The following is a 23,676-nucleotide window of genomic DNA, read 5'->3' on the forward strand; positions in this document are numbered from 1 at the left end:
CGCTTGGCTTCACCGGAGCCAGCCCAACGCTGCGGGGTGCATGGGGGCCACCGGCTCAGCTGGGGCATGCGGCCCCGTGGTGGGGGTCCTGGCAAAGTCCCCCCCCGGCTCCGCCACCCCCTGCCCGGGGCTGCGACCCGCGCGGGGCAGGGGGAGGCCGGGAGGAAGCGGCTGCCAGCTGGGCTCGACGCCGGCTACAAAGGCGGCCCAGAAAGCCCGAGCGGAATGAGGTGGCGCCCGGCCAGGTTCCCACGGCAGCCCCGGTTAAGAAAATACACCCGGAGCTGGTGGCGGTTGCCGCAGTGACGGGCCGGGTGCTGTGCCACGGGGGGCGGGGGGCACGGCCGGACCCAGGTGTGCACAACTGGGACCCCGATGTGGGCTGCGAAGGGCTGGGCAGTGGGGCCAGGCACTGGTGGGGACCAAAGGCTCCTGCCCTGCCTCCTGCTGCCCCCGCCAGCTTTGATGTGCCGGGACTTCGCCCTTGGTAAAGCTGGGAGGCTCCTGAGCAGCTCCAGGCTGCAGCCTAACGAGGTCCCAGCACCGCCAAGGTCCTGGCACCCAGCACCGCCGAGCGGGGCGAGCACGGAGCCGGTGTCCCTGCAGCCTCCCCACCACCCGCTCCACCACGGGGCCACCCTCGCCTCCGTCCCCGAGCTCCCCGCTCCTCTCCGGGCCGCGGGGAGGAAGCGGCCGCAGCTGCCTGTGCCGGTGGGGCTCTTCCTGGCGGGGCTGGCGCCGGCTGGGGCCCGGGGTGGGGAAGGGAAACCGGGGGGGAGCCGGGGAGGCTGCCCTCAGGAATGCCCCCGCGCCGCGCTTTCATCCCCGCTGCCTCAAAGGCCGCCTGTGTGCAGGAGCGGCCGCCCCCCGGCCGGGTATAAATAGCCGGGATTGAGGCCTGGCGTGACACTGGAGTCCCTTCTGCCACCGCCACCTTGGGCGCCCCCCCTCCCCGCGGGACCTCAATGGGGGCATTGTGCGCCCGCGGCCCCGCGGGCACGTCCCCGGCAGCTGCTCGCCGTGACCCCGGCTGCTTCCCCCCTCGTGCCAAGGCCACGGCGGGGCTGCGAGACCACGGGGTGCCCCCGCGGGGAGGGGACGCGGGTCCCCAGCACCCTCCTGCCCCGGCAGGTGAGGCTGCGTGCCCGCTCCCTGCCCCGTTGGGGCGAGGGCTCTCCATCTTCCCATCCCCATCCTCCCGTCCCCATCCTCCCGTCCCCATCCTCCCGTCCCCATCCCGGTCCCCATCGGGCTGGCTCTGCCCCGGCCCCGCCGCCCCCTCCCTTCCCGGGCAGCGCCGGCAGCTGCTGTGGGGCGTAATGACAGGGTGTGCCTGCCCCGGGGAGGAGAGCGCGGGGAGGGCGGCTGCTGCCACCCAGCAAGACGGGGCCAGCCGGGCGCGGAGCTTCGCTGCCTGCCGCCGGCGTGGCCACACCTGTGTGGGCTGAGCGGACCCCGCTGCCGCCCCGACCAGCTCCTTCGCGTCCCGGCTCCCCGCGGACAGGCTGCTGCAGGCCGGTCCCGTCCCCCCCCCCGGGGCCAGGCAGGTGCAGGAGCACCCGGTGTGGGGATGCGGGGCACGGGGATGCCTCCGGCCACGCTGCGCCCGCCGGGGCACGGCCACTGCTGGCACCGCGCGCTCGCCCCTGGCCGGGCTCTGCTGAGGTTTTTGGGTGTGCCGGGAGCGAGGCCGTGCACGCTGCTGCGGGATGTCCCTGTCCCTGCTCGCCCCTCGCCGCTTCCCCGCATTGTGTCCCCCGTCCGGCCCCACATCCTGCCCCGGCAGATGGGCCCTGACCCCGATGTGAGCCCCAGCCGGCTGCAGCACCCGCAGCATCCCGAGCTGGTGTGGGCACCCAGGGGTGCAGGGTCCCAGCACGGCACGAGGAGCACGAGCACCCTGCACCCAGGGGCTGTGGGCAGCTCCATGGTGCCAGGATAGGGGCCGTGACCCCGGTGAGCCACGGTGCCCGGGCTCTGTTTGCTGCCCGGTGATGCCGTGCCCCGTGCTGCAGCCTGGTCCCTGCGGCTCCAAGAGGGGCTCAAAACTTTCTGTGCACACCTCGGCACCAGCCAAGGGCTGTGGCTGGAGGAAGAAGAAAGGAACTGGGCTGGGAGCTGCAGCAGCAGCACCTTCCCTTGGCAATTCACCTCAGTGACAACCCGAAGCTGAGGCTTTTTGCTCTGTTGGCTCTCAGGAGCAGCCAAAGGCGAGAGGCAACGCTTGGTCTCCGCTCCACGGAGGTCTCCTGCGCTGCTCTCAAGTTTCTCTTTTGCTTTTATTTGGTTCTTGTTTTCCTGGGCATGCCCCGTGTGCAGGCAGGCTCCCGAGGCTCTCCCGGTGCCGGGGGGAGCGGGGTCGGTGCCGCTGCGTTTTTGGCCGATCGGCGCCGATGGGCAACGCGTGGCGGGCGCTGCAGAGGTTGCAGCAGAACCCCGCTCTGCTGGTGCTCCCAAAACCACAGATGATCTAATCTCCTGCAGCCTAACCTATCGCTGCCGTATCGCATTTCCCCTCAAAACCTAATCCTGCAGAGCACCCCACGTCACCAGGGCCCCACAGGCCGGTCCTGTTGGCAGCACCCATGCGGGGAGCACCCACGGGCGACCTGCAGGGCTGTGCTGGGAGGGGGGGAGTGGGACCAGGACCGGCCTCCCCTTCCCTGGGGGGGCTTTTCCAGCCCGGGTGGCGGCGGGGCCGGTGCAGCCGGTCTGACCCGAACTCAGCCGCCTGCAGAGACCTTCTGCCTGCCTGACCCCGGCCCCAGGAGCGGGAGGGCTGCCCGGGAGCCGCTGGCCTCCCCGAGATGCTGGCCTTATCTGGAGGCCTATCTCGGCCTTGGGTTGAATCTCGCTACAGTAAACACCCCACGGGGCCGAGTTCTGGGCACTCGTTGCACCGTGCGCAGGGCAGAGGAGAAAGAAAAGAGCAAAAGGCAGGAGGGGAGCGGGGAGAGCCGTGGCACGGCACCTCCTGCCTTCCTGAGCTCCTCCGCCCCGGGTGCCTCTTTCACCATCGCTGCCAAAGCGATCGGGGAGCTCGTTTCCTGCCCGCCACCCCCCCCAGCCCAGCAGGGGGCTGTGGATGCCGGATTCCCACGATCCGTGCACACCCGAGGGGGCTCTCGGTGTCCCATGGGTGCTCTCAGCAGCCACGTGCACCGAGGAGGGGGAGAAGCGCCTGGCTCCGGGCTCTGTGAGCATGGGGGGCTCAGGTTTGGCCCCCACAGCCCCGTTTATGGCCGGGACAGCCTCTGCCTCTGCGGGTTCCTGGGGTGTTGGGGTGTGCTCCTGCCCACACGCTGCAGCACGCGGTGGGTGTGAGCGGCGTTTCGGGGCAGGGCTGCCCCCACGCCAGGCAGCGTGGCCCAAGGTCTCCGTTGGGAGCTGAAGGCGCAATGGGGAGACAAAGGTTTAATGAGGAGCTGTTCGGCTCTCTCTGATCCTTCCGCCCATTATCTAATCAGAGCAGGGTGTTTAGCAGGCCACGGTGTGGGGTGAGTCACTTCCCCCGCCGCTGCCTCAGTTTCCCCACAGGTAGCACAGGGGAGCTGAGCCCTGCAGCGCGGCTCGGTGCTGGGGAATGCGGCGCAGTGGGTCCGGCCCAGGGCTGGATTCCTCCGTCTATTCTTAGCTCCCACTGACTCACCCCGACCCTGTACACGTCACTTCCCCCTCGGCCTCGATTCCCCCGAGCTGGGAAATGGGCACAGCACGGTCCCGCTGCGGGCAGACGGGGCAGGGCCCGCGGAAAGACGGAGCCGGCTCGGGCGATGCTCGGGGAGCTGCGGGGACCTCCCGGCGCACCATGCCCGGCAGCTCCTTTGTGGTGACAGCACCGGTGACACACGGGGTCCGGCTCGCATTCCCACCAGGATTTCCTGCCGCTCTTCCCAGAATAAAGCCGTGGCCCCACATCCGTGGGGGGAGCACGCAGCCCCACGTGGCCACCGGCCAGGAACGAGCTCCACTGCCCCAAGTGGCACCGGGATCCGGGATCCAGCACAGGGCGCAGGGGCAGCACCGGGGCCATGCAGCGGGACACGGTGGTGCCCCCCACCCCGGCCAGCCCTCCTGGTGCAGGGGGGTCCGGGCAGGAGGCTCCATCACCATAAACAGGAACTGTGGCCGGGGGGAGAGCGCGGCCCGGCCGGGAAGCGAGGGGGTGCGTGTGCCCATGACGGGATGTGTGTGAGCGGTGTGAGCCAGCGTCCGGCCAGGCCAGGGGGTGCAGCAGCAGGGTGAGCGTGCAGGGGGGGCCTGGGCGAGTGTGCATGGACGCAAGCACACGTCCAGGAGTGCGTGCTGGTGTCTGTGCATGCAGCGAGCACGTGCACAAGTGCACAAGTGCAGTGTGCTGCGAGGTGCCACGGAGAGGGTGCACAAGCGCGTGAAGCGCCGAGGCCGGGAGGAAGCACCTCCTCCTGTCCTCAGCCCCGCTGGGCTGGGGTTTCCTGTGGCACCACCCGCCCTCGGGGCTTGTTTTCCTCCTCCCGGCCTCGCTGTTTTGGTGGGTGCCGGCTCCGGCAGAGGGCAGGGACGGTGCTGGGGAGCCTGCACGGGCGCTCGTGTCTGCGCCCTCCTGCACCCCACGCTGTGCCAGAGCCCGTGGTGCGTGGGGTGCCCAGACACCCCGCAGGGTCCCCGTCCCTTTGGGAGCAGCCCCGGCCCCCCCGAGGCAGCAGCAGGGAGGACGGGGTGCCTGCAGCCCCGGGGCTGGCACCGTGCCCCCCGCGCGGGTGAGGTCCCCGCATTCTTGGTGCGGCTCCAAGTGGAGCAGTGGGCAGGCGCGAGGGGTGGGGATGCCGCCGCGCTGAGTGTGCGCCCGTGTGTCAGCGCGTTGGGGCACCCGTGGGACACACCGTCCCACACCCCCCGCCCCCCAAGGCTGCCCCACGCCCCCCCTGCAGGACCCCACACCGGCATCGCCCCCGGCCCTTGGCACAGGCTTGGGTTCTGCAGGACCCCAGCTGGGTGCCAGCCCTGTCCCCACCCTCCGTGCAGGCAGGATGGGGCAGACACCCTTGGTTTGAGCCCTGGGGGTGCGCTCACTGCCTGATGGTGCCCCCCCCTCCAGCCGGACGCCCCCCAGGCAGCCACACTGAGCTCCCCCCCGGCCATGGGGCAGGAGGTGTGGGGCTGAGGGATGGCCGCGGGGGATGCTGCGCCCCAACGCTGCGCCCCAAAGTGGGGCAGCAAACTACACCCCCCACAATGCACTGTGGGAACCCACTGACCCCACCCACTGTGGGGTGGCATGGGGCATTATGGGATGGGTAGTCCCCGGGGTGGGGGGCAGGCTGTGGGGCAGGAGCAGGATGGGGTGGCGGGGCCAGCGGTGGTGCCTGATGCAAGCCCTGCCCGAGGTGACCCCGCTCGATGCCCCAGGGGCACCCCTGTGCCCATCACCCTGGGGTCAGCGAGGGCGAGGCAAGGGCAGGGGCAGGCTGGGGGGATTTGGGGGAGCCCCTGGGTGAAGGGGTGTTGGGGAGCAGCCCCGGGACGGTGGCGGAGGCGCGGTGCAGCGCGGGCGGTGCTGGCTCGCGGCCGGAGCTTGCTCAGCTTCACTCTTGCCCGGGCTGGACCACAAAACGCCCGAGCTGGAGCTGAGGGCTGGGCGGAGGGGGTTGCATTTCCCTCTGATTTAGGAGCCCGGGTCAGCCGAGGAGCCAGGTTCAGCTGCTGAAATCCCAGGTCCTTCCCCTCCCCTGGGCTGGCAACTTGCTCAAGCATTTGTAATAATAATAATGATAATAATAATAATAATAATAATAACAACAACAACAACAGGCTGAGTTGTCATCTGACTCCTGGAGCCGGTGATTTAAAGCAGACCAACAAATGTCGCGGTGACTGAGAAGCCGCCGCGCGGTGCTGAGCGCAGACGGGGCCACATCCAGCCTGGGCGCTGCGGAGGCTGCCGGGGGCTTTCCAGGGGCCAGGGGGTGCTGGGTCCCCTCCGTGCTCCCAGCTGCAGCGGGCAGGAGTCCCTCACCCAGGAGCCCCTTCCCACCCCGTGCCCACATTTCGGGGGGCTTCGGGTTTTTCCCCTGCCCTTTGCTGGCTGCGGGCGGGGGGCGAGGTGGGGACACGTCCCGGCCCTGCGGTGCTGGCGCTGGGGCCAGCTGGCTGCCCCTGCCTGGCCCCGAGCGGAGCCAGGCTGCACCCGGGCCAAGCCCGCGTGCTGCGGCCGGCGAGGGGAAGGAATCAAATCCCAGCCCGGGCCAAGGGGGTGGTGCCGGCCACGGGACCGGCAGCGCGCCAGGGCTGGCAGGGAGCTGCTCGCCCTGCGTCAGCGGGGCCGGGGAGCGCGGCGTCCCGGAGGGGGCCGTGAGCTCAGGGCGCCCAGAATAGTCGTGCCCTCAGCGCAGGCAACGGGGCCGCGGCACGGCCAAGTATGGCCCCGCACCTGGGCTCGGCTGCTGCTATATCCAGAGGGATTCGCCATCCTTCCCGGGGCCGGGGCCAGGCCGCGTGGCTGCGGCTCACGAGCTCGGCAGCCGGGGTCCAGCAGCGGGCAGGCAGCCCCCCGCTGCGCCGGGGTCACCGCGGCCCGCGGGTGGCTCCGGGCTCCCGCACCCCGCAGCGGGTGCTGCCCGAGTCACCCCCTTTTGGTGGCTTCACCTCGGGGCTCAGCTCACCAGGCACCGGGGCCCCACAGAGCTGTGGGGTGCCCCAGAGATGGGGCCCAGCCGTGAGGCCAGGCTGGGCCAGCTGCCAAGGTGTCCCCAGGCGGCGATGCGTGGACGCGCTGCCAAGGGCCACCAGGACACGTCCCCGAGAGCCGGGAAGCACACGGAGCCGATTGTGTGTTCCTAAGGACACGCCTGGGTGTTTACAGCCCCACCAGCGTCACCGACACAGCACCGTTGTCCTGCCCAAGGACACCCCGCTGCCCTCCCCGAGCCGCCCGCCCCGGGGCAGCCCCCAGCCCGAATGGGTGGGGGGGCTCTGTCCGTGGTGGGCGGGGGGGGCTCCTTCCCGGATCAGCGCCGGGAGGGTGGGGATTGCAGCTCCTTACTCACAGCGGTGGCTCACCTGAGCACAAGGGGTACCCTGAGTCACGCTCAGCGCCGTGACTAAGGCTGAGCCGCTCGGCCTCGAGGGGCTCGGGGGGCCGGGAGGGGGAAGCGGGACCCCCAGCTGGCAGCCCCACACCACCCCCCCGGCGGGACCGGGCGGGCAGGGGTGAAGCGGTTCGGCTGCACCCTGCTGCCGGGGTGTGTCCGTGCGAGCCCTGCCGCTGGCCCTGCGCCCGTGGGAACGCTCCCACTCGCTGCCGGGAGCTCAGCACCACGCACCCTGCACCGGCCCTGCCGTGGCCCCACGGGAAGGGCCCTGCTCTGTGCTGGGGGCTCCCCAAAAGCGTGGAGGGAGAGGGTCCCCATCCCACCTCGAGTCCTGCTTTGTTCTGCAGCCGCAGGAGCGAGGAGCGAGGAGCTCCCTGCTTCCCTCCTTCCCCCTTTCCCCTTTCCCTGCCTCAGCGAGGCTGCAGCTCTGCCCTAATCCCATGACCCCGCGCCTGCGAGGGGAATGCAGAGACTTGCGATAAATTCCCCGTTTGCCAAAGCTGCAAAATCAGACAGGAATTCAGTCCAAAAGAAAAAAAAAAAAAAAAAAGAGAGAGAGAGGAAAAATGAAAGAGAGGAAAGCTGCTGCCCGGGGCTGGTGGGGGATTTCCCCAAAGAAGGAGGCCTGGGAATTCCCTTCCTTCGAGGGACAGGACTTCCAAGAACCGGCCCCAAAAGGTTCAGGGCTCCCAGCTAAAACCAGGGGAGGCTCAGCAGCACCGAGGGGCGTGGAGAAGTCGTCAGCGCGCCCTGCCCTGCGTTGGCCCATCCAGCAGGGCCGTGCACAGCAGCCAGGTCCTCGTTGGAAGCGTCCCCACGGGACCCCGGGTCCCCCCAGCCCCGGTGGCCGCGGTGCCCCGCGTGGTGTGAGCTGCCTGCTCCGTGGCCGCGAGCCGCTGCGAGGACTAATCCGCGGGGCCCAGGTTAGCTAAGCGGATTGCAGGAGCTGCGTGTGGCCTGCAGCGGGATTTGTGTAGGTATTTGCTCGTCAGATCGTCTCTCCCCAAGCTGCTCAGCCGTGCGGGGTTTGGGGAACGCTCCCCCTGGAGACGACAGGAGCCTCCGATGCCGCACAGCAATTATACCCGAGTCTGACGGTAATCTTTAACGATTTATTCCCAGGGCAACACAATAAACTAAACACACAAAATCTGGGCTGCTGGGAATCCTGGGATCTCCCGGCTTTTGTCTCTGGAGGCTGAGGAGAGCTGCACCCATCCTCGAAGCCGTGCCACGTGCTCCCTGCAGCACCGGCTCCGAGTCACCGGGCGGGCAGCGAACCCCGGGGCAGGAGCCGGAGCCCTGCCGGAGGGCGGCAGCCGGGAGCTGGCGGCTGAAGCCCTGCCCTGGGGGAACAGGGGTGATCCCCCAATGGGACCCATGGGTGCTGCAGCACCCGCCCCGTGGCTGCGACGTCTCCAAGACCCCCTGCAGCCCCACAGGGCTGGCGGCGAGGCCCCTCTCCCCAAGGAGGTGGCTCTGGGGCGAAGCCTTGTCCCCAGTGCAGCCCCTCGTGGAGCACGAGGCCCAGTCGTGGCAGGGGGGCCCCCTCTCCCCGTGCCCCCGGGGGCCTGGCCCACGCAGCGAGCTGCGCCGTGACCCCAGGAGGGGCGGCAGCGTGGGCCCGGGGCGCCACCGCTCCCGGGGAGAACAATGGCACGGCCCTGCCTCGGCCCCTCTCCCAGGGACAACAATGGAGGGAGCCGGAGCTGGAGCCGCCTGAGCTCATCTCCCCCCCGAGAGCCTGCGGGGGCCGGGGCTGGCGGCCGGGGGGCCGCGGGGCTGAGCCACAAAGGCTCCCAAACGCCCTCCCTCGCGGCTCTGTGCGCACCGAGGGGCCTCGCTCCCGGCCCCACCACGGCTCAGCTCCGGGGGCAACGGGACGGGAGCGTGCGGGAGCTGAACGGCCGCAGGATTTGGGGGCTCCCCCCGGGCTCCCCCCGCGCTGCTGCCTGGGGGGCCGGGGCTGCGGAGCCCCCTGGGTGCTGCGGGGTGGCCGCCAGCTCTCCCAGCTTTGTCTCCCCGTGGTGCCAGGGCATTGTCTGCGAGCGAGCGGCCTGCTGCAGCCCCCCCGGGGTCACACAGCGGCCCGGGCCCCGTCCCACCGGGGGGGGGGCTGCCTGCCACGACCCCCGGTCCCGGGGGATTCCGGCTTTGTGCTGCAGCCCGGGGGGCGGGGGGGGGCATCACCCCCGGCTCCGCTCCCCAGGGCGCTGCGGGCCGAGCTCCAGCCCCGGCCGCCCCGAGGCCCCCCCCGGATCCTTCCCGGACTCCCCCCCCCCGGGGGGTCGCTCCGCACCCCGGCCGGTCCCGGTCCCGTCCCCTCCCCAGCGCCCGCGGGAGGCGGGGCCCCCCCCGCAGGCGGGGCTGCAGCGGCACCGGGGGCAGCGCCGAGCACCCGGCCCGGGAGCACCGGGGGCAGCACCGGGCGTCCCCCCGGGGGGGGCAGAACCGGGCCCGCAGCAAGAGCCGGGACCCCCGGGGCTGGGAGCTGGGGGGGGGGCGCCGCCGGCTCCCCGAGGGCAGCTCCCGGCAGCGGCGGGGGGGCGCCGCCGGGACCCTCCCCGGGAGCAGGTGCGGCCGCGCCGTGGCCGGGGCCGGTGCCGGGGCCAGGCCGGTCCCTGCCCCCCCCAACCCCCCCCGCAGGCTCCACCCCGGGCGGTGCGGGATAAAACTTGGGGCACCTCCCCGGCAGCTCCGCGTCAGGGCTGCGCTCGGGCCGGCTCCAGCGCTCGCAGGGGGAAGCGCAGCGGGGCCCGAGCCCTCCACCACCGGCCCCCCCCCCCGGGACGCTTCGTGCTTGCTTTCTTCCTTTTTTCTTCCCCCCCCCCCCCCCCCGCCGGAGGCAGCCGAGCTCCAGCCGCGCCGGGGAACCGCGGGGCCGCGCTCCGGGCACGGTGAGTGGGGAGGGCAGCGCCGTCGGGGGGGGGGCTGGGGGGGTGGGGGGAGGCCGTCGGGGCCGGGTTGGGTTTGGAGGGGGGGGGTCGGGGGTGGGGGGGAGCCGGGGCTCGGGCGGTTTCCGTTGACCGGCGCCGTGCTGGGGGTCGGGGGGGCGCTTGCCTGGGAGCGGCTGTTCTGGGGAGGGGGTGAAGGCGGCGGAGCCCCCCCCGCTGGGGCTGTCCGGGCCCCCCCCCCCCAGCCCCACCGTCGGTGCCCGCGGCCACTCGCGGTTTGCCTCCGGCGCCCTGGAACAGCGGCCGGTGGCCCGAGCTCGGGCTGCCCGGGGAGGGGGCACCCGGTTGTGCCCCCCCCGGCAGGCAAACGGCCCCTGGCCCCCAGCCCCGGTGTGCGGGGGGGGCGCGGAGCAGCCGGGCCGGGGGCGCTCGGGGCGCTCGGGCGAGCAGCGGCCCCGGGGCACAGCGCGGCCGGGGGCTCCCGGTGTCCCGGCGGGGCCCCCCCCCGCTGCGGGCCCCCCCGGGGCGTTGGAGGCGCGGCGGGGCCGGCAGAGGGCGCCCGCGCTTTGCTGACTCATAGCCCCCCCCCCCCCGCGCCCCCCGGGCCGGCTCCCCCCGCGCTGCCGGGCCCGGGGCACTGCGGGGCCGGGGCTCGTTGCACCGGGGGGGGCGCAGCGGGACCGTGCCCGGGAAGGAGGAGGGGGGGGGGGGGGGGGGGGGACACGGGCCCCAGCCCCGCCGGGGCAGCTCCCCTCGGCCCTAACGGCGTCACCGGGAGGGTGACCGGGCGGGTGCGTGTGACCGGGCGGGCGTGACCGGGCGCGGGTGACTCTGCGCGGGCCCCCCCCGCCCTTTCCGCCTCGGTGTCCCCGGGGGCTCCGGGTCCCACCCGGCCCCTCCCCCGGTACCGGCCTCCCCCCCCGGTTTCCCCCCGCACCCTCGCAGCCGCCGCTCTCCCGCGTCCCGCTCCAACCCCTCCGCCCCCGGGCCCTTCTCCCGGAGCCCGTTCCGGCGGGGCCGTTGTCCCGTGTCCCCCCCCCCCCCAGGCCCGGTGGCGGTGGCGGGGCCGTGCCGGGCCCTTTGTTGTGCGGCCCCGGGCTTATGAATGGCCGCGAGGCGCGAGGGCGCGCGGGGGGCGGCGGGGGGCGGGGCCTCGCGGCCGCGTGGGCGGGAGGAATCCGGCCGGGGCCGCCCTCCCGCCGGGCCACGTGGGGAGCAAGAGCTCGGCCGCTATTGGCCGCGACCGCGGGCGGCCGGGCGCTGGGCGAGCTCCCATTGGTCGCGGCCGCCGGCGGAGCCGGAGTGAATGAGGGCGAGGCCCCGCCCCGGGGCCGCTGCTACTTTGCGCCGCCCCCGCCCCCCGCCCGCCGCTTCCACGGCTCCGCGCGGCGGCGGCGGCGCTGCCGGTTCGGGTCCGGCCGCGGGCACAGCCCCAGCGCCTCCGAGCCCCGGGCCCGGCCCCGGCCCGAGCGGGCAGGCAGGCAGCCGCGGAGGCACCGAGCAGGCCCCGGGGACCCGCTTTTATATTTTTTTTAATTTTTTTAATTATTTAATTTTTGGCTTATTTCGCTCCCGGGAGGGTCCCCGCGCGCCCCCCCCCCCCCCCCCCCCCTTTCCCGCACCCTCCCGGTTCCTTGCCCGCGAGGCTCCGCTCGGGCCCCGAGCGCCCCCGCCACCTCCTCTCCCTCCGCGGGTCTCGGCGGAGCGGCCCCGGCCCCTCCTTTGTCCGCCGCCGGCACCGAGCACCGCTGCCCCCGCAGGTCGGCGGATGGACCCGCAGCCCGGCGCCAGGAGCTGCAGCCGGGGGGCTGCCGCCTGCGAGGGGCTCCCCGGAGAGCCCCCCATGAACCTGTGCATCAACACCACCACCGGCACCCGCTATGAGCTCGCCGTGCCCGCCGAGGAGACGGTGGAGGGGCTGAAGCGCCGCCTGTCCCAGCGCCTCAAGGTGCCGAAGGAGCGGCTGGCTCTGCTGCACAAAGAGAGGTAGGGCACGGCTCGGCACGGCACGGCTCGGCTCGGCACGGCCCCATCCCCCGGCCGCGGGGGCGTCCCCTCGCCCCCGCCTCGGCCCCGAGCCGAGGGGGCCCCGGGGGGGAGCGGGAGCGGGGCGGGGGGGGGGGAGGCTCCCGGCTGTGCCCCCCCCGAGGGGCCCGGGGCCGGGCCCTGCCCTTTGTTCTGGGCTCAACTTCGGTGGCGGTGGCGCGGCTCCGGTCCTGTCCCCCCCCCAGCCCGGGGGCGGTTGCTGGGGGGTGAGGGGAGGGGGAGTCCTTTGTCTGACAAAGGTTTGGGGGGGGGGACGGCAGCAGCGCGTCCCCCCCCCCACCTCCTGCGGCCGCCTCCGGAGCGCAGCCGCCAGCTCGGGGGCTCTGCGCCCCCCCCCTGCCCGCAGCCGGCCCCAAGCAACTTGAAGGGGGTGGGGGGGGGAGCCCGGTGTGCTCCTGGCTGCTGAGCCCCCCCCGGCAACCACTGCCTGCACCCTGCAGGGAAGGGGGGGTCCCAGCACCCTGCATGCATGGGGGGGGGGGGGGGTGGCTGCACCCAGGGTGCATGGGGGGGGCAAACGGGTGCTGGGGGTGGTGGAGGGGGCTCAGCCCCCGGAATGAGCAGGGTTTGGGGTCGCTGTGTGCCCCCCCCCCCCAGTGCTATCTGCCACCCGCGGGGCCGCGCTGCCCTTGCCCGTGGCACCCACCCCTGGCCGCTCTCCCCCCGCAGCCGCCTGAGCTCCGGGAAGCTGCAGGACCTGGGGGTCGTGGAAGGCAGCAAGCTGACGCTGGTGCCCACCGTGGAGGCCGGCCTGATGGTAAGCAGCCCCCCGCTGTGTGTGTGTGTCCCCCCCCTCCCCCCTCCTTTCTCCCTCCCACTCGTCCCCCTGTGTTATTAAAGCCCCGGGCCGGGAGGTGCCGGCAGCCCCCAGCCCCGGGGGAGGTTGGGCTGGGCGCCGGCTTGAATATTTCAGGGCTTTCTCAGGGCTGCTGTAGAAATAGTGGAAGTGACATGTCAGCCCTGCCGCACAGCCGCCCCCTCCTTCTCCGCGTTTGTAATGTTAATAACCCCCCCTCTTTTTTTTTTTTTTTTTTTTCTTCTTCCCCTTTTCCCCCCCCCCCCCCACCACCACCACCTCCTCCCCAGTCCCAGGCGTCCAGGCCAGAGCAGTCGGTGATGCAAGCCCTGGAAAGCTTGACTGAAACTCAGGTGAGAGGCTGGCTGCGGGAGACAAAGGGCTCTGCGGGGTGCTGGGGGGGGGGGTGGGTGGGGAGGGCCGGCCGCGGCCTCGCTCCTCTTCCCCTCCCCGAGCAGAGGCGCCCGCTCCGGCTGCACCCCCGGCAGGGGTGGGGGCGCTGAGGGTGGTGCCCGGGGCTGGCTCCGTCATCGTGCCCAGCACCCGGGCGGGGAGGTCCCACGCTGCCGCTCGCAGCCCAAACACCGCAGGGCCGGGAGGGCAGAGCCTGGGAGGTGCCGTGACTCACCCAAGGTCACGCAGCAGGTCGGCGGCGAGCCCAGCCTGGGGGGGGGACATGGGGCTGAGCCCCCCCCCACACACACACACTGCGGGCTGTAGAGCTCGGTGTCCCCTCCCGGAGCGCTCTCCCCATCCCCTTGGACCCGGCCGTGGAGGGTGGGGGGGGGGAAATTCTTGCACCCTGGCGTTGCGGTGCCGAGCCCCGGCGCTGGCCTTGCGCTGAGGAGGGGGCGCGGGGGTGGCGCCGGCGGGGGCCGCGTTGGGGGGAGCTGCGAAGTTTCTTGGCTGGGGCGGCCTCGAGCGCGGGAGGGAGGTGGCGGGGGGGTGGCGGTGGTGGCAGCAAGGAGGAGGGGGGGGGGGGTCCCGGGGGAGGAAGCGTTCCCAGGGCCGGGGGAGCCGCCGCGGGTGCGCGCGCAGCCGCCTGCCTGCCGCGAAGGTGGAATTTACCCCCAGCCGCGCAGGCCCCGCTCCTTTGTTTTCAGCCCCTTTCTTATTGCTGCTCAGCTCCTTCCTTCCCTTCCGGCCAGCGCCACAGCTCGCTTTTAAAAGGTTGTTTTTTGTTTTTTTTTTTGTTGTTGGGTTTTGTGTTTTTTTTATTTTTATATATATATATTTTTTTTAAGGCTGCCTCGCTGGGTTTGGAGGAGGGGGCTGAGCGCAGGGGGCTTGGCGAGGGCATGGCTGTGCCCCCCCCCACCCATGGGGACACCCCTGGATCCTTTGGTGACCCGCGGTGCCCTTGGCTGCCTGGGGTGACCTTGACTTTCTGCGGCTGCTTTTAACCCTGTGTGGGCAGGGTGAGCTTGGACGTGGGGTCCCGCAGTGGGGGCTGGCTCCTTCCCCCCCCCACACTTGGAGCTGTTTTTTGGGTGGGGGGGACCCCATGTGGGTGCCAGCATCAGGGTGTGGTGGTGTTGGGTATGGCTGTGCAGCACCCCAGGGAGGTGCTGGGGGCCAGGGAAGTGCCTGGAGCTGGGGGGGGGGCTCAGGATGTGCTTTGCCCCTGGGGGGGGGGGGAGCAGTGCTGCTCCTGGCCTTGTACCACCCTGCACGGCTCCTGTCGGGCGGGGGGGGAAGCGGCTCCGCGCCTCCCTGCCCGCTGCAGGTTCCTCCAGGGTCGGTGATTCAGGAAGCCGGGGCTGCGCAGGAGGAACCGCCAGCACCTGGGGGGGCGGAGGGGAGGGGGGGGGGGGGGGGGCAGGAAACCACTCCTCTCATTCATGCTTTGCTCGGCGCTGCCTGCGTCACGCATCCTCCGGCAGCGCAGGGAGCGCTGCGCCGACTTCCTCTGGGGGTGGTGGGGGGGCCGGGCGCTGCCACCCCCTGCCCAGGTGCCATCGGGAAGTGGTGGCCGGGCAGGAGGTGACGCCGGGCGCTGCGGGGTCTTCCTGGAAGGACGTGGAAGGGGGGGGGGGGGTGGTGGCTGCCCCCGCTTTCCAGGGAGCTGCACCCGCAGCCCCCGTGCGGGCAGGCGGCTCTCGTCCCCGCAGCCCCGTCCCTGTCCCAGTGTGGCCGTGCTGGGGTCCCATGGGGGCGGGGGGAGGTTGCATCCTGCCCTTCTGGGGCTGTGGCTGGAGGAATGTGATTTCTCAACGGTGGCTGAGGGGCTCTGGCCCCCTGCCCTGCTTGGCATGGAAAAAACCCCAAGCAGCGGTGGGGCGAGCGCAGGAGCAGGCGGTGGGGTCCCAGCTGTCGGCTGCAGCTGCGCCCGGCTGGAGAGCTCGCCTGGAAGCCTGCAGGGGCTGGGGGGGCTTATTTCCTGCTCCCTCCCCCCCGGCTCTTCCGTGGTCTGGGCTGGCCTTTACCTTCTGGAGCTGCCAGGGAGCACGGCAGCTCGGCTTGCCTGCATTTCTGGGGGGGTGCCGGGCATCCCTGCCCAGGAGAGGTGGTGACAGGGGCCGGTGTGGCCCCCCCCGGGTGGGGGGCAGCTCCCGGTGCCCCATGGGGGGGTGGATTGGGGCTGGGGGCCGGGGTTATGCGGGGCCAGGCGTTGGAGCGAGGCGGGAATGCGGCGTTCTCTGAGTCATCGGCATTTCTCAGAAGCAGCCGGGAGACACTTGCCCCATCCCTGCGGGCCCGGAGCCCGGCACAACGCGGCCGGTTCCCCTGCGGGGACGTGGCGGGGTCCGGGGGGACCCCCAGGCACTGGGGTTCGGGGACCGGCTTCCCCCAGCCCCCCCCCTCCCGGCAGGGCTGTCCCCGTTCCCAGCCCCTGCGGCGCAGCGGGTTGGGAGGGACAGGGTCCTCCCCGGCCGGCCGTGGGCGGCCGAGCAGGCGGCTGGGTGGGACGTGTTTGCATTGGAGCGGCCTGGTTTTGCCGGGGGGGGGTGGCAGCGGCGTGGGGGCGGGTGCTGGGAGCCCCAGAGCTGCGTTCCTGCAGCTTCCAGCCTCCCTGCCTGGGTTGCAGGGGGGGAGCTGTGGGGTTGGCGGGACCCCCACCACCACCACCACCACCCCCCCTCGGGGAGGAAGGGGTTGTTGTGGGTGCTGTGGGAAGTGCCCGGCGCTGGGCTCGGCGTGGGTTTGGGGCTCTCTGGTTTCTCCCAGCGCCGGCGAGGGGTCAGGCAGGGCGCCGAGGCAGGTGTGAGTCAGATGGAGCCGCGAGGCCGCCTCGGGCGCCCGCTGACGTCAGGGGGCCCCCAGGAGGCACGCGGGGCTCCCCACGGGCTGAGCGAGCCCTCGCTGTGCTTGGAGGGGGGGGGGAATGGGATGGAGAGAGGGCGGTGGTGGTGCTGGGATCAGGAAGGGGGGGCTCCTCGTGCCCCCTGCTTGCGGGAGGGCTGGGAGCAGACCCCACTCCCTGGGGGTCGCCATGGGGCCGGGGAGGTTTCGGTGGCCAAGCAGGGGCAGCGGTGGCCGATGGCTGGGGACAGTGTTCAGGGGGTTGGAGCTGCTGGCCCTGCGTGCTCCATCCTAAATCCCCCATAAGAGGGGATTTGGGGTCTGTGGGGCAGGCGGGGGGGCTGCCTGGGGCCCCTTTCCCAGGGCCAGGTGCCGTGCACGCACACGTGTGCCTGAGCCCGTCCCCGTGCACAAGCGCCGTCCTCTCCCGCCCCCTCGCCCCGTAACCTCCGTGTCCAGAGCTGCAGTGTCTCCTTCACGCCCACCTCTTCCTCTGCAGCCTCCGCCTGACATGCTCGGGGCTTTGCTGCTGGTATTTTTAAAGCTGCTTTTCCCACGGCTTCTCAGAAGCGGCCTCCGCGCCAGCGGGGCGCGGGGGAGCCGGGACGGGGCCGGCGCAGGGTGCTGGGGGCTGCGCTCTGCCCGAGGCGCCGGCCCTTGGGTGGGGGTCGTGGTGGTGAGGGGGGTGGGATTGAGGGTCCTAGGGTCCCCTCCATGCCTTGGGTGATGTTGATGGGGGGGGGTGTGGGTGGGTGACGTCTGCCGGGAGCTGGGCACGGTGCCGCACGTGCTGGGCTGGGGAAGCCGGGGGGCGGTGGCGGCGTCATCCCTGTGAGCTGTGACCCCGTGTCCTGCCCACGGCCAGCCTGGGTCAGAGCCTCTGCCCTTCTGCTCTCTGGGTGGTGGGGGTGAGAGGTGTCACCCCCCCCACACCCCCCCAGCAGTGCTCACGAAAGCACAGGGAGATGGGGGAGCATTTGGGGAGGGGTCACAGCCCTTTCATCCCCCCCCCCCGGGGTGCTGGAGGGGTGCCCCTGTTTTGCTGTGGCTGCGGTCTGGGGTGATTTATGCCTCCTGGGGGGGCTGAGTTGAAGTGTGTGGGGGGGCAGCAGATGGTGGGGATTGCCCCCCCCTCCTCCAGCGCTGTGATCTGGGCAGGGTCAGGCCCTGCTCTTGTCTCGGCTCCGCGCTGCAGCTGCTCCATCACCTGCCTGCAGCGGGGGCCTCCGGGGTGGGCAGGGGCTGAGCCTGTAGCCGGGCTGGCCCCCCCCCCCCCCCCCCCCATTAGGCTTTATGGGGAGGGGATAGTGGGGGCTGGGGGGGACGTCCACCCCCTGCCTGCTAGCCTGAAGCCATGGCAATGAGCACGGCAAGGACCCGGCATGTCCTCACCTGCCCCCCTCCCCGTCCTTGTGGCGAAGCAGCCCCCCCCCTATGCGCCCCCCCCGGGGGTGGGCAGGGTGGGGGTGCTGCAGCTGCGCCGCCGGCTCTGGGGGTGGGCGGCAGCCGCGGCCCCGTCCCTGCCCGGCGGCGCTGGCGGCAGCAGCGGGATCGGTGCCGCGGAGGGCGGGCACGGCGGCTTTGTGCTGGGAGATAAAGGGCGGGGGGGGGGGGGGGGAGGACCGGGTTGAGGAGGGGGGGGGGAAGGAAAATAACCCGGCGCTGTCAGCTGAGGGAGCTGGCACCGGGCTGGGGTCGTGCGGGGACGCGGTTTGCGCTCGCCTTCCTGCCAGCCTGGCACGGGAAGGGGTCGCCCCTTCGCCTCCTGCCCCGCGGGTCCCTGGGGAGGGGACGGGGTGCCCGGGGTGGCCGCACGCGGTGCGTCAGCTCCTGCCGGTGCTGACGGTGCTCCTTCTCCTCCCCAGGTCAACGACTTCTTGTCGGGACGCTCGCCGCTCACCCTGGCCCTGCGCGTGGGCGACCATATGATGTTCGTGCAGCTCCAGCTGGCGGCCCAGCAGAGCAGCGGGCAGCTCCAGCACCGGCACGTCATCGCCAGCCGCGGCGAGGCGGGGGCCGCCGCCAGCCCCCACTGCCGGACGCTGCACGGAGGCGCTGGCACCGGCTTCGCCCGCATCCCCGTGGTGCCTGCGTGCCAGCAGAGCCCGGCCCCCAGCCCCACGCCCGCCACGCCAGCCCCCCCCGTGTACTGTAACGCCCCCCACCCCGCTCCCGTCACCGCTGGGATGTTCCGCTCGCACGGGGCCAGCACGCAGACGGTGAACAGCAGCGTGGTGTCCTCCTGCTCAGAGGTGGGTCAGGGTGAGGGGGTCCCGTGGGTTGTGTTTTGGGGGGGTCAGGGTGCCGCTGTGTGTTTGGGGGGTGTTGGGGTGCCTGGGTTTGTAGGTTTGGGGTAGGGGGGCAAAGCTGGGTGCTGCGCGTCCCCCCTGGCCAAGTGCTGGTGGTGGCTGCTGGCCCTGCTCCCTGCCTGGGGGGGTCTCCTGGGTGTTTGGGGGGGGTGCAGAGGGGCTGGGGTCAGGGCGATGCGTGGTCCTGTGTGGCTCTGGATGTTGATCCCGCATCTCTCCCCGCCTGCAGGTGGACTGCAGCACGCGCAGCGGCTCCCCCCCGGGCAGCAGCCCTGCCCCGAGCGCCCGCTCCCGCAAACCCGGGGCCGTCATCGAGAGCTTCGTCAACCACGCGCCTGGGGTCTTCTCAGGGACCTTCTCCGGTACGTGTGGGGCAGTGCCGGGGGGTTGGGGGCGGCAGGGGGCTGCGGGTTCCCATGGGAGGGGGTCCTCATATCCTCTTTGCCCCCCCCTGCAGGCACTTTGCACCCCAACTGCCAGGACAGCAGCGGGCGGCCGCGGCGGGACATCGGCACCATCCTGCAGATCCTGAACGACCTCCTCAGCGCCACGCGACACTACCAGGGCATGCCCCAGTCCCTGGCGCAGCTCCGCTGCCAGACGCAGTTCTCCTCCTCCTCCTCCTCTTCCTCCTCGCCCCCTTCGTCCCCGGACCTCGCCACCAAAACTACCTCAGAGCCGCTGCCGGCGGCCGCGGCCTCCCCGCCCCTGCACCCCGTCGTCCAGTGCCAAAGCCAGATCCGGATGTGCAAGCCCAGTGGTGAGCACGGGGACGCGCCGGGGATTTGGGATCCGCGCTCAGACCCCTCCCATCCTGTCCGGGGTCCTGGCTGGGGGGGTCCCTGTAGAGCCCGGAGCTGGCCCTGCTCCCTCGCCCCATTTTTCCACAAAGGGTTAACTCCCTGCAATGCTTTGGGTAACGAGCCCTGGTAATTAGGGGACATTTTCTGGGGGCAGATTTGCCCTATCCTGCACCCCTGGCCTTGGGGGTCCCATGCGGAGCCCCCCTGGGTGCTCAGGATTTGGGGACACGGTGCCGGGGGGCCAAGGTTGTCGCCTGCCCCAAGGGAGCAGCCTCCTGCCTGCGGGCTCTGCGCCGCCTCCTCTCCTCCCCCGGGGTTTTTTCCTTCTTCCTCCTCCTCCTCTTCTTCCTCCTTTCCCAGCAGCTGCCACCGCGGCGCTGCCCCAGATCCGTCCCAGCCCTGGGGACAGCTGTGGGGATATGTCCCATGGTGGGGACACCGAGGAAGCACCCCCACACCTCGTGCTGCCCCCCCCCCCCCAGCACCCCCCTCCCCGTTGCCCCCTTCTTGGTGCTGCTTTTTTCGCAACCCCAAGCACCGGCGCCTGCGGTGTCCCCATCCTTGTCCCCGTGTCCCTCTGTGTGGGCGGTGCTTGGGGGGGGGGTGACAATGACAGCTCCCACTCCTTGCCCACCCCCCTGGTCACAGCATGGGGGTGATGGTGGGTTTCCCCAGGCGGGGGGGACACAGACAGGCTGGCTCCCGCAGCCCCCCCCCCATGCACACCTGCGCGCCCCGAGGCCGGAAGGTGCCCGAATGCGTGCACCCTGCCCCCCCCTCACGATTTGCGTAGAGAAAAGAACTGAAACCGGGGGGGGGGTCCTTGCTTTCCCCTTGCTTTTTTCTCTTCCTTCTCTCCTGGCCCTTTAGGGGGTGTGTGTGTCCCCCCCCCAGCTGGGGGTGGCTCCATGCCTGGTCCCAGCCCTCGGTGACGTGGCCGGTGCCCCCCTGTGCCACCACCACCCCGGGGCTTCCCAGGGCCACCTGTGCCTTGCGCTGGGGTGCGTTGGTGGGGGGGGAACCTGTGGGCACCCCCCCAGTGCCTGACGAGCCAGGCTGGGCTCACCCTGCGTGGCCAGAGCCACCCCCAGCCCTGGGGCACCTTTTGGGGTGCTGGAATTCCCAGCAAGGTGCTGTGGGTCGGGGATGCGGGGGCAGCTCCTGTCCCCAACCTGGTGGCACCTGCTCTGTGCCCCCCCCCCCATTTCTGGTGTGTTTTCCACCCGTGCTCCAGCTGGCGATGCCAAAACCCTCAGTTTTGGGCTGTTGCGTGGGGCTGCCCCCCTGCCTGGGCTCTGTCCCCATCCCCAGGGACTGGCACGGGTCCCAGTTGCCCCAGTCAGGTGGCACTGGGGACCGGTGGGATGCACCCTGCTTGGAGGTGGCATCGGATGGGGTTTTTACCCGCTGTGTTCATGGGGGGCTGGTGGGTTCAGCCACGTCCCCATGCTGGGGAAACTGAGACAGGAGGCCCAGTGGAGCTGCTCCATCCCCTTTCCATCCCACGCCCCTGTCCCTGTGGTTGTGGCTGGGGGTTTGGCGCTCCCCCAGCCGCGTTTGTCACCGAGCGGGTTCCCCTTGGTTCCCTTTGGTTCCCTTTTTCCTCCTCCTCTGCATCTTCACCCTCCTGCATGCCGCAGCAGGGTCAGCACCGCACAACGCGCTCCTTAAACCCTTTTTTTTGGGGGGTGGAAAAGGGATGGAGTCCCGCACCCTGTGCCCTACTAGGACCAATTTCGGGTCGCTGCGGGTACTGCGCACCACGACCCTCGGTGACCCTGTGCTCCTCAAACCCTTTTTTTTTGGGGAGTGGAAAAGGGATGGAGTCCCGCACCCCGCGCCCTACTAGGACCGATTTCGGGTCGCTGCGGGTACTGCACACCACGACCACGACCCTCGGTGACCCCGTGCCCCCCTTTTGCCCCCGCAGGCGACCGCTTGCGGCAGACGGAGAACCGGGCGACGCGCTGCAAGGTGGAGCGGCTGCAGCTGCTGATGCAGCAGAAGCGGCTGCGCAGGAAGGCGCGCCGGGACGCCCGCGCCCCCTACCACTGGCTGCCCAACCGCAAGTCCAGCCGCACCAACAGCAACAGCAGCGTCTCCAGCGAGGGCAGCCTCGACCTGGACTTCGAGGACTCGGTCTGGAAGCCGGAGGTCAAGGCGGACATCAAGTCCGAGTTCGTCGTAGCATAGAGCCGGGCCGGAGCCCCGGGGGCCGCGGACTCTGCCGGGAGGGGGTGCCCCCTGCCCCCCCCCCCCACCCCCACCGTCCCCCTTGGGGGTCTCCTTTCTGTTGTCGTGGGCCAGATCTCCTCTAGATTTGCCGGCTCCTGCGGACGTGGCTGCGCCGGGGGGGACCGTTTCAATGGGGAGGGGGGGTCTGAGGGAGGGGTGGGCAGCTGGGGCAGCCTCCCCCCTGCTTTGGGGAGGGTCCAGGGCAGGAGCTGCCCCCCCCCCCCGCCCCCCAGCCTCCTCCCCTGCCCCAACTGGGGGGCGCCTGGCTCCCGGTGCTGCCCGGGGGGGCTCCAAGCTGCTGCTTTGGCTGTGACGAGGGGCGCAGCGGGGGCGGCCCAGCCCCCCCAGCGCGGGCAGGAGGAGACAAAGTCTCTTTCGGAGGTGCTGGGGGCCCCCACCAGCCTGGGGGCCGTTTGTTTTCCTTCCCTTCTATATGTAGCATTGCTCGGCTGCGGGGCTGGGCCCCCCCCTTCCCGGCCCCCCCCCCCCTCCTCGGCCCCGCGTGCACTTTACCGGTCCGCGCGGGCGGCGGGGGGGGGGGGACACACGCGTGTGCCTGGGCGCCACCGGCCCTGCTGCCGCAGCGAGGGTGAGGGGGGGCTTTGTTTTGGGGTGTTTTTTTATTATTTTTATTTTTCGGAGGGAGAAGAAATGGCGCCTTCCCTCCGCGGCGGAGACCAACGGCCGAGTCGCTGGGCTCTTTCCCACCCGCCTGTTGGTTGGTTGGATTTTTTTTAACTTAAAGGAGGAAAAGAGGAAAAAAAAAAAAAAGAGTTAAAAAAAAATAATGAATAAACAAACCCAGTACTTGGTCATGGCTGTCTGCAAGCCGTGGGGCTAATATTTATAGACATTAATTACCCGACTGAGCCAATACTGACATAGTCTTGCATAGGCCGTAGAAATCCTTTTTCTTGTCCGACTTTGATTTTTTCGTCAGGAGATCTGTGCAAATAGAGAACCCATGTGATGTGTTTTTTGTCTGTAAAAGTCTTTTTTGTGTGTTTCGGGGAGGGGGGGGGCGGGGGGGAGAGCGAGGCTTTCGGTCTTTAATATTTTATTTTTTATTTTTGAAATAAATTTGGGCAGTCTGGATGCAACCGCGCCTGCTCTTGCTGTTGGGGCTGGGAGGTGGGGGGAGTCCCGTGTCCTTCACATGTTTGGGGCCGTGCCTGCGTGCAGCCCCCTGCAGCTCCCTCCTTGCACGGCCATGCATGCCCCACATCAGCGTGCAATATCCCATGCACACCTCCACCACCTCACCTGTCTGTGCGGTGCACACGCGTGTGCACAGCCGTGCCAAGCTTTGCCCTTTGCACACAGCACCGTGCCCTGCAGGAGGAAGGGAAACCCGAAAACGGAGGGGGAAGCAAAGCAGCGGCTCCCCACCTTCCTCCTGCAAAGGGGGAACGGGCTCGGTGCGGCCGTGCTGTCGGGGTCCCCGGGCTGATTCCCTGCTTGCCATGGGGACGTGTCGGGGCCGGTGTTCCCGGCGCTGGCGGCTGGCCGGCCCCCGGGGCTGCGCGGCGCTCACCCAACTGGGCCAACCCGCTCGCGCACGGCCCCGTCCCGCCGACGTGCTGGGCTGCTGCCCCAGGAGCCCGGCCGGTTCCACCAGCCCGGCTCGCCGCCCTCCTGCGTCACGGCGGCGGGGTGGCCACGAAGCCACAGCCACCGAACCCCGGCCCCGCCGCCCGGCTTCCATCCCTAGGGCTCGGCGCGGCCGTGCCTCAGTTTCCCCACCTGCAGCAGCTTCGTTTCCCCGCGGCTTTCCCCCGCCCCGGGGAAGGTGACGGGGAGGGGAAGGCCCTGGGGCTGCGCGTCAGCTCCAGCCCTGCCACGGCTTCCCCCGGCCCCGCTGCTGGCTCCTGCAGGGAGAGGCCCTTTGGGTCCCCGGGTGGAAAGTGCCGGGGCGCGGGGCCGGCGGCTCCGTTCCGGGTAGCGGGCAGGAAGCCGGGGGTGGTGAGCGCTGCTGCGGTCCCACGGCCGGGTGAGCCGAGCACCCGCGTGCGCCCCGGTGCCGTGTGGGGCCGTGGACGGACAGCGGGGCTGCAGGGCAGCACGGCTCCAGGTGACGGTGGCTGCGGTGTCGCAGCTGGGGACACCGTGGGCAGGAGCGGCCCCGTGGTGTGTCCATCCCCAGCCCGCTGTGAGCCCACCCTGGGGGGCTGCAGGGTGAAGCTGCGCTGCTCCCTGCCACCCCCTGAGCTTCTGCACCCAGTGTGGGGGCGCAGCGGGGGCACTCCGAGGTCCCCAGCACCAGGGGGCACAGCGGGGGCA

At 71.1% G+C, this 23,676-nt stretch overlaps 1 protein-coding gene across 2 annotated transcripts; it reads left to right on the plus strand.

Annotated features, from left to right (window-relative positions):
• The first annotated feature begins 9,918 nt into the window (after positions 1-9,918).
• On the plus strand, positions 9,919-22,422 carry MIDN (midnolin). Of its 2 annotated transcripts, XM_032203485.1 has the most exons (8): positions 9,919-9,967; positions 11,725-11,950; positions 12,680-12,767; positions 13,097-13,159; positions 17,915-18,301; positions 18,588-18,720; positions 18,816-19,118; positions 21,092-22,422. In XM_032203485.1, the coding sequence occupies exons 2-8, from the start codon at positions 11,733-11,735 to the stop codon at positions 21,352-21,354; spliced, it is 1,455 nt and encodes a 484-aa protein (XP_032059376.1). In that variant the 5' UTR covers positions 9,919-9,967; positions 11,725-11,732; the 3' UTR covers positions 21,355-22,422. The 2 variants fall into 2 exon arrangements, with proteins under 2 accessions (XP_032059376.1, XP_032059377.1); XM_032203486.1 differs by lacking the exon at positions 9,919-9,967 and having other exon boundaries at positions 11,466-11,950.
• The last annotated feature ends 1,254 nt before the right edge of the window (positions 22,423-23,676 follow it).

The sequence above is a fragment of the Aythya fuligula genome, chromosome 26 (genome assembly GCF_009819795.1).
Source record: "Aythya fuligula isolate bAytFul2 chromosome 26, bAytFul2.pri, whole genome shotgun sequence".
In the NCBI taxonomy this organism is placed as follows: domain Eukaryota; kingdom Metazoa; phylum Chordata; class Aves; order Anseriformes; family Anatidae; genus Aythya; species Aythya fuligula.

Coding starts and splice junctions, on each gene's coding strand:
- MIDN (XM_032203485.1), top strand. CDS start 11,733: ATGGACCCGCAGCCCGGCGCCAGGAGCTGCAGCCGGGGGGCTGCCGCC. Junction 11,951..12,679: donor GCTCTGCTGCACAAAGAGAG/GTAGGGCACGGC, acceptor CTCCCCCCGCAG/CCGCCTGAGCTCCGGGAAGC. Junction 12,768..13,096: donor CCGTGGAGGCCGGCCTGATG/GTAAGCAGCCCC, acceptor CCTCCTCCCCAG/TCCCAGGCGTCCAGGCCAGA.